Genomic DNA, 19079 nt, shown 5'->3' with positions numbered 1-19079 from the left:
GTCTAGAAGCTGAGACCAAGGAATATCGCATGAAGAAAGGGAGTTCAGAGATGAAAGCCATCAAAGCAGACTTGATGAACTGGTACTCCCAGGGGCCTCAGAGAAAGGACACAGGAAAGTAGATGAGCTGATCTTGGATGGCCTTCCTCATCCTAGTGGGTCTTTGGAACCAGGATAAACCTTGGCCCTCAGCAACTAACGTGGCACTTCTCAGTGGGACCAGTGTGGTTTTCCCATTGAATGTACCTATTTTTGGCAAACTCCTTCTGTGGAAGGGATCCCAGCCAATAGTGAAGACTCAGAATTGCCAAGTCGGCCCAAGTCCTAAAAGTCAGGTCCCCTTACTTTCCCCCAAGCCCACTTCATTGTTGATCAAAGCCCACCCATCTGTCTCTGAGCTTCGCATTATGAAATATAAAGCAGCATGAAAAGATAGAAAATCACAAAGGGAAGCAAGAGACCCTGAAGCAAAGAGGCATCACCTGATTTTGCCTGCTGAGTTGTCTTGGTGGTTGCCTACGCTTCCGTTACCCGCCAATCTCCCGGACAGAGGAGCCAATTGACTTTTCCAGTTTCCCAGAGTGGAAAGTTACTAGGACAGGCTGCTGCATGCCCAGGCGGCAAGGCGGTTCATCCTGAGCTCTGGTGGGGCCTGGCAGGCAGGCCGAGTAGCAGCAGCTGCCACCAGGCCCCAGCTTCCAAGAATTATTTTCACACTGTGCTGCCAAAGTTGAGAGCCTGAAAGGGCCGCTTGTTTCATGATGTTTACCATCTCACTGTCAACTCCAGACCACAGGCTCTCCCCATCAATGAGTGTCCTATATGCAGCTTCCAGGAAAACACACGCATGGCACCCAGGCCTGAGGCCATGGAGAGCGGACAGCTGGGCCTCTCTGGCATGGGGCAGGTAAGACTGCTGGGGGAGGGGCTCAGCTATTAGGGTCAACCAGGGGACCCAAGGCAGTTGGTGACCTAAAGAAACATCTGCAATCATGAAACTTTAGAGCCAGGCCTTTAAGAAATCAATCCTTCCAATGGCTCCATGTTAAATATCAGAAACTCTGAGGCTCAGAAAAGCAAATTGACTTACTCAAGGATGAACAGCTGATTAAGGTAATCAGGACTGAAAGTCAAATCTGATCCCTGGTTCCTCTTTCTTCAAGCTAAGGCTACCATGACCTAGTTTTTCCAGCTCCAGAGAGGACAAGGTGGTCTAATTAAAGAAGCTGTCATTTGGGCCCCTTCTCTCCAGAAACCCTGCTGAGCAGATTGCTTCAGACTTGTTCACTGTGCAAGTAAATATCTACAAACTGGGATCTTGCTAGGTGCCAAGGAAACTTATTTGGGTTCTTCTAAGTACAACGAGGCTATTTTGCCAAGACCTCTTTTGCTCAAGTCGAAATTTCCCTTAAGAACAGCCCGTTAGAATTGCAGTTTTCCTAAAAGCCTAAAATACTCTCCAGAAACAATTATTTCAGAACTCTAGAAGAGGGGTCCCCAAGTTGTACTGGATTTCTGGGTACTGAGATAAGGATCGGATAAGGTATGTTAGACTTCCTGGTTAACAAAGTCAGTGAAAGCCTCCTGCTAAAATAGTATGTCCTTTCCCTCAACAAGGAGGTAAGTTGAGACAGCTGGGTAGCCATGAGTTAGGAGCTGAGAACAAAGTTGTGGGATAGTTTAGGATCAAAAGAGGCCTATGCTTAAAATTTGATTCTGCCTGTTCCAAATTGTGGGATCTCAAGACAAGTTACTAAGCTTCTCTGAACCTCGACTTCCTAGTCTTAAAAAATCCTGCCAAGCAAGGTTGTTGCAGAGATATAATGTACAAGGAGCTTAACAATTCCTTGAAGGCCATAGGGCTCAATAAATGATATCCAGAAGGAGAAGGGATCATTTATTTTAAATATTACATTCACTCTTTCTTAAGCAATTTAGAGGTTTCATGGCCTTAGGAAGATTAAGCTTTAAGCCTCTCAGTTTTATAGCAATAACAGTACTTGTTTATGAGAAAATATGAGTACATATGTCAAGTATTTGGTAATGTTTACAGCTGAGTAATGCTTAGAACAGTAACATTTAATAAAGGGTAGGTGTTATTGATTTTTTAACTATTTTTACTCTGACTCATTCTAAAAAAAATTGGAACTGGCTTCCAAAACTGTACAATATACTAAGTAAATAAACAGACAAACAAATAAGTGTAGAAATGCAGATATGGGGAAAGAGAATAAGGACATTAAGGTAAGCTGGAGCTAAGTTTAATATCCAAAATATAATCAATATTACATTTGGTTCTATACACTTTGCTGGTGATGGGCCTCAAATTTGTCTCTGAGCTTCCTACTAACTGATTCAAAAAGCAAAGCATAATCAGTTAACGTGAATCACAGCAACAGCAAGGTAAAAGTTAACTTTTTATTTTTGTTCCCAGGTGGGATGGAGTAGCTTATAGTAACCAACACTCCCCCTGAAGATACTGGAAGGACTAGATAAAATCTATAAATGATCTATTTACAGGCATCCGATTGCTGCTGACAGAGTGAGAACAGAGGAACTGAAGATTTGGAGAAGGGAGAGTGAGAAGCAGCATCCTCTCTGCAGTCACTGTAACCAGCTGCCAACTGCAAAGGGCAAAGGCAAGAGGCTGACCCTGGGCTTCACACTGGCAGAGGGTCACTAGAGGATGAAAGCTCAGAGTTTTTGAAGGAGGCCTGGGATCCTTCTAGCAGGTAGCTTTTTTCTTGTTCAGCACATTTGCCAAATCCTGGGGTTGTATACGAGAGGCAGTGTGAAAACCTAAGGAGAAACCCTCTGAAAAGTTGAGCTGAGTTTTTGAATCTGATAAAGATTAGAGTTCAGGACCTACCAGGAAGCGAGGTCACAGAGAAAATATGGGAGTTTTCAAAAAGCACTGAATGACCAAGAATCCAAGTTTAAACCCTACCAGTTGCCCAAAGTGAAGATAGTCTACCCTACTGTGTAAAGGCAGATCCAACTGCTTTCACTGTTAACCAGTCTGGACTTCGGGTTCACATCCTCTTAAGAAAATCAAAGACCCAAACACATTTCTAAAGAGAAGACCACCCAAGCCTCAGAGAACTGGGACAAGCCAGTTTTCTACCTATATATCTTAGTGGTCATAAATGTAGAAAAATGTCTTTAACGTTACCCCAATATTTGTAAATTTCTTACTCTTGGCACTTCAAGAGAGGAATTCAGATTCATCCTCATAAGATCAATTAGGGATTAATTTTACTTATTGAAGAAACAAAAAGAGTAACCAGAGATTTATCACGTCGTTATTGCTATTATCACTAGTAGCAATAGTCACAGCAGTAGAAGTAGCGGTGTTTGTATATTAGGAGGAGAGGCATCCATCACTATTAAGCAAGTTACTCAGTAAGAAGCTATAAAAAGTCCTAAATATTGGTTTAACCTACTTAGAACAAACAAACTAATATTGTAGCTTTCTCAAAGTGGTTTTAGCCTATCCCTGTATCCAGGGATTCTCCTATGCCAAGATGAAGCATTTCTTAAATTAGCAATACTTATGCATACAAGATACTCTTCCTTACCTTATATCTTGACTATAGCTTACAGCACCCGAAAGATTAAGTCTAAATCCTCCCCTTGAAATGTCAAGAGTAATACACACTTGGGTAAATGTAAGCACATTTTTCTTTATTTCTAACCACTAAAATGCTCTGCCCATAGACCAGAGGAGAGGGAGCTTAGGCTTTTAGGAATAAGCACAGAGGCTGCTCTGCCTCTGCAAGGAATAAGGCTCTCAGAGCCCTCGGACAGCAGGGGCTGGACCTCATTACTGCATATTAGTAGGGGCAGTTCAGGGAACTTCATCTGTCATCCTTCTACTTAACACCCCCATCATTTAAAAGAATGATATTCTTATGTCTTCTTCTCAGCTTTTGAACATCGTTGTGAGCTCAGACTTCTCCTGGCATAATTTGATGTGTTTCTGTAGGAAAATGCAGGCAGAAAGGGAGCTTCTTGACGTCCTTTCTTTCCCGCCTTCTTTTCACTCCTCAGACACTAACTGATTGCCTCTACAAGCCAAGCACTATGATAGGTGTCCATCATGAGGACACAGGAGATCAACACCACACACAATGGCCCAAGTCATTAACATCTGTGAAGCAGGGAAAAAAGAAGTTGCATACTTTTTAGCAACTCATCACCTTCCACTTAAGCCCCTCCAAAACCCTCATTGTTTTGAATGTCTTAACTTTGCCTTACTTTACTGTGTATGTGTCCAAACCACTGAAAAATTCTGAGAGGCCTATCTTACCACATCCACGCTCTTCAGAGGCCTGTTGGCTAAGACCAAGAGCTAAGTCAACAATCACACTATTCTCCCCAGAAAATAAAAAAATAAAAAACTACACTGTCATGAATATGCTCAGCCTGGGCACAGGGCCCTGCATCCCTTGGAATTGGGATGGCCAGAGTTCAGGGTTATTAGAACCTCTATTCCCCAAAGGTAATGTGAGTCTCTCTTGGAGACCACAAGGGACCATAATAGTCACTAATGAACTCTTTTTCTCTTTCCTCCTCCATCATCAGCTTGAAAGAAACTGTTGTTTTATAGTTTGCATTATTTTAATTTCCTTCTCTTCCAAAAGTAACAAATCACAACCCTTGATATTTGCATATAACTTTCCAAAGCCCATTGACTCCCATTATCTCATTTGGTCCCCCTATTTTAACTCTATGAAGTGCAGAAAGCAGACTTTATTCTTCCCATTTTATAAGTGAGCAAAGTAAGGTGAAGAAATTTAGCTAAAGTCACAAAGGAGACAGTGCCAGAGCTGAAGCCAGAATCTAGATCTCTCAGTTGCCATCGTCTCTTCATCATCTGTGTTGCCCTCACACTCTTCTGTCAGCACATACTCTCCATACTGTCTGTAGTGTAACATCAGGGTCAGGAAGAACCACCAATTTAGGGAACAATCTGGAAAGAGGGCCCAGAGAAACTTATTGCTTGTTTAAGTTTTAGAATGCCCTGATTCCAGATTTGTTGAAATCTTACAGCAAAAGCAACATGCATCCTGGGAGGAGGGACATAGCATGGCACGTTGCTGTCACTGGGTGAAGGCAAAGCCTTTGATTGGAAAGCACTTGCCGCAGACCTAGGATCCCAAAGTCATGTGGTTCCTGCTTTGGGCACTAGCTTATCTTCATGTTTGCCCTATTACTTCTCGGTGACAACCATCTCCACCTCTTGTTTTTCTATTTGTGGTTATGTGTCTTTACTCCATGTTCTCCCTTTCTCTTTCTACCCAACCTGGCAAATTTCGTTTTCTCTGGATCACCCTTGGCCTCCACTGTCTCTGCCAGCATGACATAGAGACTTGTGATGGGGCGGCACATATTCAGGGAGGCTAACTCTGCAGGAGGCAGCATGGCACAGAGGCCAAGAGCATGCTCCCTGGAGGTGGGTCACGTCCCAGCTCTGCCACTCGGCTAGGTCTATAACCTTGAGTGAGTTACCTAATGTTTCTGGGCCTCAATTTCCCCTCTGTGAAACTGGAAAAACAATGCCACCTAATTCCTAAGGTGCTTCTGAAGACTAAATTTGCTGATAGAATGGTACCAGGAGTATATTAAGTGCTTATTAAATATTAGCTGGTACTCGTCTCTGAAATTCGCGTCTTCTTTTTCTCCAGTTGGCATAACTAGAATGCTTAAGGGGCAAATGAGTTTCTGATATCCCCAGAGAGAGATCTTTTTACTGGCAGGAAGGATACCAGAGGCCACCCTCGGGCTAGATTCGACACACAAACATATTGATACAAGCAAGAAAGAGCCAATCTGGGCAGCATCTAGCATTGCGCACTGAAGAGAAATTCAACCTGGGAGGTCCTTTCCAAGGCCCTTCTCAAGCCACACACACACACACACACACACACACACACACACACAGCCTTAGTGCCTCAGGCCTGGGTTCAGAAACCTGGTATAAGCACCACATTCTCATTAGCAGTTGAGATCCCATAAACCCTCTCAGCACATCTCTGGGGCCATGAACGATGACAACCCAGGCAAGTAAAAATGATTTTCTGGTGTGGAAATGTGTGTAGGTAAAGCAGCTGTACGGGCTTTGGTGGGAGACAGGCAGTTGGGAGAAGGGGACAGTCATGCAGAAGGCAACCAGAGTACTTAGGTTTCTTTGCCAGGGTGAGCTGGTCCCGAGGGCCTTCTAACTCTAGCCTTTCTTGCCGAGTGTGCTAACAAGACCAAGCTTCCAAGAGCTCTGTGGGAACCTGTTGTCTTACCCAGTTCCTTGGATTCAGGCTGTCCCTCAAACCCAAATTATCTCTCATCCCCATAAATGTACATCAGAAGTCACAGAAAGGAAACCATAAAGCTGTCCAGTTATACATGATCACTAGAGAAAGACTGTTTCCTCAAATGGCCTCCAAAGGGGCGGGTAGGTCTGATGGAAGGAACCTGGGCCTGGGAGTCGGGAGCCGGTGGTCCCTGCATTACCATTAGCTGTGTGTGCTGTCATGGGCAAACAACAAAATCACTCATCCTATTTGACACCCAGTTCCTTTTTCTATAAAATTAGAAGAAGGCCTTAAATATCTCTAAGATTCATTGCAGCATGACTAGCCTAGGATTTCAAGTCCCTAGACCTTAAGAACTCACTGGATGTAGGATTGATGCTAGAAAGAATAAAACCACAGAGATGAACTGAAAGTCAATTTGGAACCAGTTGGAAGAGAACACTCTGAATCTCAGATCCTTAATGTCTTTGTTCCTCCAAACACTCTAGATACCAAAGGAGGACTCCACCACCCCAAGACTCTAAACTGCTAGCAAGTTGCCTGCTTCTTATGAGGGCAAAATCCAGGCTGGACATGGGAAGTCCCAGCATGTGCCCTGGCTCTGTACCATGGATCCTAAGTGCCTAAATCGCCGTGGGAGGGAAGGGGTGTTCTCCCTTTTCCAACACAAGTAGTTGTCACAGGCCAAGTCAGGAGAGTGGGGCTAACTGCCTCTGTGCTCTCCACACTCAGCAGTTATTTAGTTGGCTGGGTGAGTCCTCAGGACTAACAGACCCTCAGCGAAGTTTTCAGGATAACCAGGTTGGTTCTACTACTTCCTCCTACCTGAAATTCCACAGGGCAGTGTTCTGGACCCCCAACGGCAAGCAAAACACTGGTTTTATACATTCTGGAGGAGCCTGACCCTGGAAACTGACCAAACAAATTCAGTGGCCAGGAGTATTCATATACTTCATATGGAGTCTAGAGATGCCCCTTTCCCATGGAGGCAGACTAGGTTGGGGCATGAGTTCTAGATGCAACTTCTTACTAAGGAACATTTTAGGGTTTACATCTTTAAGATATTCATCAGCTATCTTCTATGTGCTTAGACTAAGGGACACGATTCCTCTGAAGTTCTGACTTTAGATTCCTGAGCCTGGGAAGTGGCAGGGAGTTGGGGACAAATGGTCTTTCTTGTGAAAAACAGCCATGCGAGTTCAAAGACCCTGTTTCCAAGCCCAAAGCCTATCATTGTCTTCCAAAATGGGCAGTAAAGCTCTTACACCACTAAATTATAGTAAGTTTGGGACAAAAGGTTTCATAGCTTATCTAATCCAACTTTATTTTACTGCTGATGAAAGGATGAAAGAAGTACAAAGAGAAGTATATGACTATTGTCACGTAACTAACTTAAGACCAAGTAGAAGGCAGCCAGACTTCAGCTAGTCTGTGTTGAGAGGAACACAAAGCATGAAATGAAAGGATGGTGTTTGTCAAAGTTCAGATCTGAGATGCACTCACTAAGCTTATTACAAAAAATAACAAGGTACTGAATTTACTGAACCAGTTAATCACTGACATTAAAGTATCTTGATTATGTGTCATATGGAAGAAAAGGGAATATCCCATGGAAATGGAATTTTTGCAAAGATAAGAAGGTGAGTGTTTCACAAATGTACAGTCATACTGGATGAAGAAGAGGAAATGAAAATACCCTCAGGAATTCAAATCTAGCCTGATGCCCCTGGGACTCTCAAACACTGCAGTGGGGTGGGATATCAGTAAAATCACTTTGGAAAACTCTTCAGCAATATGTAGGGAAACAGATCATATGCAACATATAAGCTGTGCTGTGCTGACTCACTCAGTCATGTCTGACTCTTTGTGACCCCGTGGACTGTAGCCTTCCAGGCCCCTCTGTCTATGGGGTTCTCCAGGCAAGAACACTGGAGTGGGTTGCCATGCAAGATCCTCCTCCAGGGGATCTTCCTGACCCAGGGATTGAACACAGGTCTCCTGCATTGCGGGCAGACGCTTTAACCTCCGAGCCACCAGGGAAGCCCAACATATAAGCTACTTCTAGGTATATATCTAAAACTCTTGTGTATTTATCTCTACCAAAAGACCTTTACACGAAGGGTTATATGAGCTTTATTTATAATGAGCTCAAACTGGAAATGATCCAAATTACCATCCAAAGTAGACTGAATAAATAAAATATTTAAACAAAATTATACAACAATGAAAACAGAGTTGCCAACTGCATGCCACGATATGAATATCACGAACAAAATGTTGAGCGAAAGAAGCCAGAAACAAAAGGTGATTCCACTTATGTAAAGTACAAAAACAAGTAGCAGCAATTTGTATTGTTAGAAAAAAACAATAATGACTACCCTTGGGGTGAAGGTGGGGCAAAGTGACTTGAAGAGAGTGTAAGAAGAGCTTCTGAAGTCCTGGTAGAGTTCTGTTGCCTCATCTGGATACTACCTAGATGGATGTGCTCAGTTTACAAAATTCATCAAATTGACACTTACGCTATGTCTGATTTCCCATATTTAAGTTTGTGGCCAAAAGGACAGATGGCCCCAGCCCTTTCCTCTTTGCTGTATTCATACCTCCCCCGTGTAATATTTTGTGCTGTCACACTCTGACTCTGGGCTTGGCCATGTGACTCGCTTTGGACAATGAGATCTCAGCAAACATGACTCAAGCACCAGTTTGAAAAATGCTACACATTTCCCTCTCTGCTTTGCTGCTATGCAATTTCCATTAAAAGGTGTCTACACTAGCAGGGCTAGAGGAGAGCACAGCGAAGCTGCCCCAGTTGTCAGAGACAAGGCCATCCTCGATGAGTCAGTAAATGACCAGCTTACTTCCAGATATGTGCAGAAGGGACATCCAGAAGGGACCAGAAAAATAATCCCATCAAAACCAGACTAAATCCCCAACTTTGCATATGTTGTTAAGTGGCATCACTATGGTAATAGACAATTGATATAACTGTATACTTCAATTTAAAGAATTGGGAAAAGGGGACTAACAAATCTATTTTTGAGCATGGCCACACCCTGTAGGAAAGAGAAGCTGCCTGAGATCCTACAAGACCAGGGTCCCCAAAGCATAACATGACAGCCAAGTAAAATATAGGCCCTAGCCAACCAAGCTTAACTGGGACACCAACTTGCAGAAGTTCTCTAAGGCATCTGAAAATGTTCTCATCTGTTTCGCAGAAGATGCAGAAGCAAAGGGTTGCTTCTTCCACCTCCCGTTTTACTTTGTTTTTATTCCACCCAATTCCATGTAAGAAACACTTTAACACTATTCAGCATGTTACAGAGTATATTAGTTTCTACTTCTGCTATGGCCCTGTTTCACCATTGAGAAAGAAAGGAAGGAGGGGCCTTTGGGCCCCTCAGCAGTGCTTTTCCCAAGATGAAGACTGAAGGGCTTGAGTGTTCAGCTCGTCCTCCAGCACGGGGCTGGGCAGCGGCAGTGTTACCTGGGTTAACCTGAGCTTTTGCAGAGCTCAAGACAGGCAGCAGCAGGAGCAGCACGGAGGGCATCCTGGGAATCAGGATCATCTCAGGAGACGGTGTTGGCACTGGAGCCTTCAGCCCACCAAAAATGCAAGGCAAGAAGAAAGAGGAGAGGAGTGAGTGAAGTGGGAACCATCAGCACGGATGAGCACAACTTACACAATTATCTTTGTGTTTTTACAGTGTTTATTTCTATATTTAGAATTCTAAGTCATGAACTTTGATCGTTGAACGGGACACTGAATTGTCACAAAATATAAAAATTTTCAAACTCTGGGACATTCAATAGTTAGGTGATATAAGAACTTTCAAACCCTATTAGATTAAATTCTCATGGAATTAAAATTAGCAAAACTATAGATGGGTAAAAGTTTTAATAAGATAAATACCCAAACTGTGAACAGTGATAAAGTAAAACTGACTTTTACAATATTTTCATAATTGTAATATTTATTCCACTATTAAACCAAGAAAAACATTCAATGATGTTAATGTGTTTACCTTTCAAAAGATGTAAGGTCAATATTTATTCTGGAATTGTACCTGAAGCTCAAGTTCCCCTGGAATAATCCATGTGGTTATGGATTAGAGTTGAGACATCAGTATGAACTCATATTAAGCTTAATAGAGATATAAATGGTCACATATGGAAATATTTATAGATGTTTACACACAGGTTAGTACATACCCATATATCTATCTTCTTGTTATGAGAGTGCCTAGAAGCAATGACACTCAATAGCAATGAGCAAACCTGATACCCAGATCTTTACTTCTTATACCATTCTCCAATAAAAAGAACCAGGGTTCCTTGCAGAAACTGCTCATTTCAGGGCTGAGGCAGGAAATACGATTATCGTGGAGAATGTTGTAGTGCCCCAAGTTGGGAATATATACACACACAAGAATGATGGGGATATGGCAAAAGGACACAAAGCCAACAGAAAGAGTCCCCATGGCCAAAGCTGGAGCAATTTATGCAACAAAATGGATAAAGTGGTATTGCATTATAACCCAAGACATAAAATAAATATTTACAAGCCCATAAATAAATGATTGAATAAACAAATGGAGGAGAATAAACAAATTTTCTCATGCAAAAGAACTCTAAATAATTTATGTAGATACTCTCTGGTCTGTTGTCTTTCTCCCAAGAACCCATCACTCCAGCCTAATCATGAGAAACACATCAGACAAATCCAACTGAGGGACATTCTATGACATTCCTAATATACAATCCTCAAAACTGTCATGGTCACCCAAGACTAGAAAGTCTGAGAAACTGACACAGCTAAGAGAGATGAAGGAGTCATGATGCCTGGATGTAACACGTGACATCCTGGATGGTATCTTGGAACAGAAAAAGGACATTTGGAGAAAACTGAGGACATTTGGAAAAAGGACATTTGGAGGAAATCTGAGTGAAGTGCAGACTTTAGTTAATAATAATGTGTCAATATTGGTTCATTCACTATGACATATTTACTATACTAATGTAAGATGTTAATAAAAGGGGAAACTGGGTAATGGGTAAATAGAAAATCTATGTACTCTTTGCAGTGATCCCACAAATATAAAACAGTTCAAGAATAAAAACTTTATTTTAAAAAAGAAAGTTTCTTCCAGGTAACACTATTAGTCAACAAACACTGGGCCCACTGTTAGAAAACTGTATAATGTGAAATTATAAAGGGAGACAAAATCCTTTAAGCTGGAGTGATTAGAGGAGGTTTCATAAGGAAATAAGCATCTGATCAGATTCTTAAAGGATGAATATGATTTTAATGGACAATAATGAGAATACAGTAAATAATAGGACGACATAGCTAAGAGGAAATAGGAGCTTTTTTTTTGAGGAAACAGAAGCTTTCTATGATGTTTTCTAGGCAACAGAACTCTGACCCACCCCAAGTGGTTATATAGATATATACACACACACATACATACAGATAGTTCTGACTGAAGAGGATAGAGCCAAAACTGATCAAACACAAAAAAACTAAAGTGGCCTCATGGTAGGGGGCAGGGGAAAGTGATCCATAGACGTGATGACCATGGTTTTACGGCATAGATGTAGATGAGATCAAACATGTCTCAGTGCCTACTCACTGCCAGCAGCCGGAACACTGAGTTTCCATGAAAGAGTCCACAAACAAACATGCCCCGAAGAGAAACACACAGGCAGAGTTTGGAGACACTGGTCTTGGCTATAAGCTAGAACTAACCCATGACCATGATTCAGGATGTCCTGCTACAAATAGCTTGTTGGGAGCACTGCCTTGGCTAACTACCCTCTCTGCAGCTTTTGAAGAACAGTTCTCCAGTTCTCTTTCATGACACCTTCCTTGTGGATTATTGGCTATTACTTTCTCCCCTCCATAACCTTCCCCAGGGTTCCTCCTTCAAGGAATGTCTCGTTTGAATTTGTTTCTATTAGATCCTCCATAACATTGCTATAAAATTACCCATTTAATCACTAGCTGCAAATGGTTTGTTTTTGTATCCTCAAAAGAAAGCATTATATATTGTACAAGTAGATGCTCAAAAATGGTTTTTAACTGAATTAAGCAGAACTTCAGTTCAGTTCAGTCGCTCAGTGGTGTCCGACTCTTTGCAACCCCATGAACTGCAGCACACCAGGCCTCCCTGTCTATCACCAATTCCCAGGGTTCACTCAAACTCATCTCCATCGAGTCGGTGACGCCATCCAACCATCTCATCCTCTGCTGTCCCCTTCTCCTCCTGCCTTCAGTCTTTCCCAGCATCAGGGTCTTTTCAAATGAGTCAGCTCTTCGCATCAGGTGACCAAATATTGGAGTTTCAGCTTCAGCATCAGTCCTTCCAATGAACACCCAGGACTGATCTCCTTTAGAATGGACTGGTTGGATCGCCTTACAGTCCAAGGGACTCTCAAGAGTCTTCTCCAACACCATAGTTCAAAAGCATCAATTTTTCTGTGCTCAGCTTTCTTCACAGTCCGACTCTCACATCCATACATGACCACTGGAAAAACCATAGCCTTGACTAGATGGACCTTTGTTGGCAAAGTAATGCCTCTGCTTTTTAATATGCTGTCTAGGTTGGTCATAACTTTCCTTCTAAATATAAGCATCTTTTAATTTCATGACTGCAGTCACCACCTGCAGTGATTTTGGAACTCCCAAAAATAGTCTAGCACTGTTTCCACTGTCTCCCCATCTATTTGCCATGAAGTGATGGGACCAGATGCCATGATCTTAGTTTTCTGAATGCTGAGCTTTAAGCCAACTTTTTCACTCTCCTCTTTCACTTTCATCAAGAGGCTTTTTAGTTCTTCTTCACTTTCTGCCATAAGGGTGGTGTCATCTGCATATCTGAGGTTATTGATATTTCTCCCGGCAATTTTTATTCCAGCTTGTGCTTCATCCAGCCCAGCGTTTCTCATGATGTACTCTGCATACAAGTTGTTCAAAAAGTATTGACTGAACTTTCTTTTGGAAAGTTTTACTTGGTTCAGGTTGTGAATCCCCAATACCAGTGATTATTTCTGCTTTGTTTGCTTAAATTAGGGTGCCCAGCAGGTAACAAACACAAAAGAACCATTAATAAGCCTAGAAGTACTATCCCATGAATACCTAACATGTGCCAAGGACTATCTCATGTAATATTTACAGTCACTCTACCAGGTTTGTTTTCATGACTAAAGTAACTGAGCAGAAAGAAGTTAAAACTGATCTGGTTACACAATTGATAGGCATCAAAGCTCATGCAGGAAGCCAGGGTTTGCATTACTCCAAAAGCTACTTAGGTTGCTTTGTTGCATTTGTTTTGTTTTTGTCTTTGTTTGTCATCATATTACACTCTCCTTTGATCTGACCTCTGTTACTTCACCAGAGCTACACTCCTGCTCAACCTTTCTACTTAGTTACATTCAGACTTCTTTCATTTCTTTTTTTCACCTTGCCTCCTTAGGACCTCTGTTTAAAAGTTTCAGTCCTCTCTCTGATTCAAATCACCACCAAATGGTTATTTCTTCAGTGAAATATTCTCTTACCCCCTTGATTGCACATGTACTGAAAGCATCGTGTAATTTTTCTACACAGAAAGGATCATAGTTTATAATCATATCTCCATTGCTATGGTTGTCTAATTAGTGCCTGCACCCCATAAGCTCCTTGTTTGTTTCATTCACCATTGCATTCCCGGCACTTATCAGCGTGCTGGATAAATAGTTGCAGAATGAATTAATGATTGTCTTAAGCACATATTCAGTTGTTGTATCTGGCTAGTCTAAATTCCATACCTTAAAAGGAAGTATCCCCAAAACTTACTATAAACAGACATCACCCTTTTCTGCCTCTTTGAATGAATCTTTCTAAAGGTTCAAAATTTAAGCAATGTGACTTGTGAATAAAACCCATAAACATACATGAAAGAATTTCAAGAAGATGGAAGGTCCTTCTCTACTCACTTCTTTGGTTAACAGTGCAAATTCCTTTAACAAGAAATTTATTCAAACTTTAAAAATAAAAAGTTATTGGCCTTCATTCATTCAGCAACTATTTTCTGAAAGGCTATTAGGTGCTGTTCTGGGTTCTAAAAAGGGTCCTGTCATCATGATGCTTATAAAAAGGCTAAAAGGTGCTAAAAAAGACTCTTGTCATCATGATGCTTATAATACACAAACTAGCAAATAAATAAATAAGAAACCTAAAGAGATATTCATGCCATGAAGACAATAAAATCCAGTAATGTGATGGAGAATGAATGAGGTTTGTTTCAGGTAAGATGATCAGGAAAGGCCTCCCTAAATATGAGATTGACAAAGAAATAGATAAATAGGACAATGAAGAGAATAGGCAATACTTATATACATATACACAAGAAAAATATATATATAAGTGGGAACTTTCCATATAAGAAAATGGGCATTTAGAATCAGTGAAAAATTTCGATGATTCAGTAGCCTTTTCAAAAACAAATAAAGGTATATTCATATCTCACACAAAAATAAAGAGCCCAAAACGTAAAAACAGAACTATCCGACTATTTCTAGAAAATATTGAGAATCTGCTGTGAGCAAGAGGAAAACCTACATAAATAAGACATAGAAAGAAAAATCTACAAATAAAAAGAATGATAATGCTTTCATCAAAGTTCAAAACATCTTTGAGATAAAAGGCATCATGAACTTAATAGACAAGCAACAGGCCAAAAGAAATATTTGAAATTCTAGAACAAAACAATGTGTATGTATTTTTCTGGTATAAAGAGTCTCTATAAATCATTTTTTAAAGTGACTAGAAAAATGGGCCAAGTAAATAAAAAGCATTTAAAAGAGGAAACAACATAATACCAGTAAACATCTAAAAGCACTCAACCTCACTAGAATCAGAAAAACAAACAGCAGCAGTTGAATACCAATTTTATCTGTCAGACTGGCAAAAATTTAAAGTGTGAAACTATGAAATTTGGCAATAGTGTGGAGAAATAGAGACCCACACTCTGCCACTGGGTTTATAAATCGGAAGATAATTTAAATCAAAACATGCAAACTATGCAAAACATAGACTCTGATCTATACATTCCATTTATTATTTATCCTAGAGAAGATTTAAATAGGTGCATAATGATGTAGCCACAAAGAAGTGCTTTGCATTTTTTTTAATTTTTATTTTTAATTGAAGGATAATTACTTACTTATAATTACTTAATGTTGTGTTGGTTTCTGTCATACAACAGTGTGAATCAGCTCTAAGTATACATATATCCTCTCCTGTGAGATCCCTCCTAATCCCCCGTTTCACCCCCCTTTTTATTTTATCAAGGTAAGAACAAATATTATAGGACCTACCCTTAACAAATTTTTACATGTATAAATATTATTGTTGGCTACATATTATTGTTGACTATATGTGTAGTATTGTATCAGATCTCCAGAACTTACCTCACCTTGCTTAATTGAAACTGTATGCCTATTGATTAATAACTCTGCATTTACCCCCCCTCCTTGAAAGTGAAAGTCTTAGTCACTCAGTCATGTCCAACTCTGTGACCCCATGGACTGTAGCCTGCCAGGCTCCTCTGTCCATGGGATTCTCCAGGCAAGAATACTGGAGTGGACAGCCATTCCCTTCTCCAGGGAATCGTCCCAACCCAGGGATCGAACTCAGCGCTCCTACATTGCAGGCAGATTCTGCACCATCTGAGCCACCAGAAAAACCCATTCCCCCTCTTAGACTCTGACAGCCACCATCCCACTCTTTCACTCCATGAATTTCACCGTTTGGGATACCTAATTTAGGCGGAATCATGCACTACTTTTTCTGTGACTGATTTTTTTTCCCTTAACAAAATGTCCTCAAAGTTCATTCATGCTGTTGCATATTGCAAAATCTGCTTCTATTTTTAAAGCTAAATATATTTTATTGCATGTGTAAGCCATGTTTTCTTTATCCATTTATCTGTCAGTGGACATGTAGGTTGTCTCCACATCTAGGCTATTGTGAATACAATGAACATGGGGAATGCTAGTATCTTCAAGGTCTTGATTTTAATTATTTTGGATAAATACCCAGAAGAAGAGTTACTGGGTCATGTAGTAGTTCTATATTTAATTTTGAGGAATCTCCATACAGTGTTCCATTAATGCTGTGGCCAACTGATCTTCAAGAAGGATACAAAGAATATATAATGTAGGAAATGAGTCTCTTAAACAAATACTGCTAAGAAAACTAGGTACTCACAAGCAAAAGAATGAAATTGGACCCTTATCTTACACCATACACAAAAATCAACTCAAAGTAGGTTAAAGACTTAAATGTAAGATCTGAAACTTTAAAACTTCTAGAAGAAAACATAGAGGGAAAGCTTCACAATAGTGGTCTTGGCAATGACAACATAGATATGATACCAAAAGCACAAGTAGAAAAAAGCAAAAATAAAGAAGTGAAACTACATTAAACCAAAAAGCACAGCAAAGGAAACAATCAACAGGATGAAAAGGCAAGCTACAGTGTAGGAGAAACTGTTTGTAAACCATATATCCAACAAGCAACTAATATACAAAATACCTAAGTAACTCATACAACTCGATGGCAAAAAAATAAAAATAAAATTCCACTAATAAAATCCCTGAAAATGGGCTAAGGAATTGAATGTCCATGTCTCCAACGAAGACATACAAATGGTCAAGAGATATATGAAAAATGCTCAACCTTGCTAGCCATCAGGAAATACAAATCAAAACCACAGTAAGAAATCAACCCCATATCTGTCAGGATGGCTATTATCAAAAATGAATAAATGAAAGACAACTGTAGACAAGAGTGTAGAGAAACTGAAATCCTTGAACACTGGGTACAATATTTTTTTAAGTAACAAAACTTGGAAATTTTCTACCAATAAAGGAGTGCTAGAAACTATGGCATATTCCTGCTATGAAATAGTAATCAATAGTTTAAAAGTATGAGTTAGAACCATATGTAGTTACATGGTTATATGTCCATGACATGGTTTTAGGTGAATAAGCAGGATTCAAGACATATATAAAGCACACTATATATTTCTACGGATATCAAAACACACTTACAGACATATATACACATATGTACATGAAAGATCTAGAAAGTTAAGCACCATCAATCTAGGGCACACTCTAGTGCTAAAATAGGCTAGTACACGGGTACAGAGCAAGGAATCTTGGAAGGCAAGTGCTGATAATAGTAATTCCCTCAGAGATCGTAGTGTTTGGCATTGGAGATTGGAAATGAAGATCAAAAGGAAACTTTAGTCTTATTTGTGATGTTTTGATTTTAACAAAATATTCCCCCTGTTAATGTCATTCACAGTTGTTTCTCTGACCAAAAAAACAAAAATATTCCTTGGGGCAGTCTATCAGAATCTTGAGGGTGCTAACCAACCAACCATGCATATCCAACAGACTCAAAGTATGGGCTGACCTATCTTATGTTTTGAGAATCACTTGAGGTATTGAGAGATACTAATTATTAGTATTATATCTTGCAGATAGAGTAGAAGAAAAAACAGTTGCGAATTGCTACTTAAACCTTTCTCTCTCTCTCTCTCTCTCTCTCTTTTTTAGAACTTACAAATGAATAATCATCAAGCCTTACAACAAACCTGAAAGGAAAGATTGCCACCCCCCTTCACAAAGTAGGGAAGTAAAAGTCTAAGTCACTCCACTCACAACCTAGGTAGACTTACCCGACCTGGCTGCTGGACCCCATTCATCATGCTGAATTACATGTCTGTCTCTCAAGCCAAATCATGAGTCATTTAAAGTTAGGGATCTTGCTTCCCTATATATCAAAATCCGATTAACTCTTAACTTGCCTGGGTCACAAAACTAGAAAGAGACGGAAGACCCTTCCAGTTCCTCTGACTCCTCGGCCACGGCTACTTCACCCATAGCCCAATAGTTTCCAGGAACATCAAAGACTATACACTTCAGAGAGCATATGTGTGTGTAATGAAAACCCCACTTCCCTCTTGACAGTCAAAATTCCCCACCCTAGCCAAGCTGGATAGTTGGCTGGAACACTCCAAACTGACTCCAAAGGAGCCGTGATTCAGGACCTCCCAGATCCAATGGTAGATGGCTGACTCTCCATCGCAAGACTGCCCACCCCAGGATTGAGACAGACTGTGGGTCCAAGCCATCAGGAAAACTGGGAAGTAAATGGATGGCTAGGCAGATGTGAGTGTGACAGTCATAGCCAGAAATTACCAGGAATTTTTTCTAAAAGAAACTAGAATCAAACTTTTTACAAGTTATTTCTGTACTTGGGTGAGTTTGCAAAGGCCTCTTTCTGAAACAGAGTCAGGACCGCATCACCGTTTGGAGAGAGTCACCAGCACATCCTGCCTGATACCATCCTGTTCTGTGGAGGTTGTATGCAGGGAGGGCTCTCTCCTGGTCAGCTCTGTGTCTCCTACAGCTTCCAGTTAAACACAACTGAGAAAGTGTAACCCCCTTCTTTCACAACTACCGTAGAAAGTTAGACCAGGGGCTTTCCCCGGGGTCCAGCAGTTAAGACTCTGCCTTCTATGACTCCACCTTCCAAGGGAGGGCGTGTGGCTTTGACCCTTTGTTGGGAAACTGAGGTCTCACATGCCACAGGATGCAGCCAAAATTTTTTTTAATGTTGGACCATTTCCTACCTTATGCTATCACTTATGTGTGGAATCTAAAAAAGCCAAACTCAGAGAAACAAAGTTGTAGTTATCACCGGAAGGGGGTGGGTTA

The 19079-nt window shown here is 40.7% G+C and overlaps 1 protein-coding gene and 1 long non-coding RNA gene across 8 annotated transcripts in view; one reads left to right on the top strand and one right to left on the bottom strand.

Moving 5' to 3' along the window:
• Positions 1-19079, bottom strand: part of DDR2 (discoidin domain receptor tyrosine kinase 2) — a 171658-nt gene that overhangs the window by 61839 nt on the left and 90740 nt on the right. For all 7 annotated transcript variants that reach the window (XM_070467704.1, XM_070467705.1, XM_070467702.1 and 4 more), the window contains one exon: positions 9796-9904. In XM_070467704.1, the coding sequence (XP_070323805.1) occupies positions 9796-9904 (109 nt within the window). The remainder of the gene's footprint in view (positions 1-9795; positions 9905-19079) is intronic.
• LOC139035170 (uncharacterized) lies at positions 826-18078 on the top strand. Its single transcript, XR_011487750.1, has 3 exons — positions 826-907; positions 2521-2732; positions 17916-18078. It is a non-coding gene; the product is annotated as an uncharacterized lncRNA (long non-coding RNA).

Source organism: Odocoileus virginianus, chromosome 5 (genome assembly GCF_023699985.2).
Source record: "Odocoileus virginianus isolate 20LAN1187 ecotype Illinois chromosome 5, Ovbor_1.2, whole genome shotgun sequence".
NCBI classification, from domain to species: Eukaryota; Metazoa; Chordata; class Mammalia; order Artiodactyla; family Cervidae; genus Odocoileus; species Odocoileus virginianus.
This window is presented reverse-complemented; position numbering and strand designations above follow the sequence as displayed.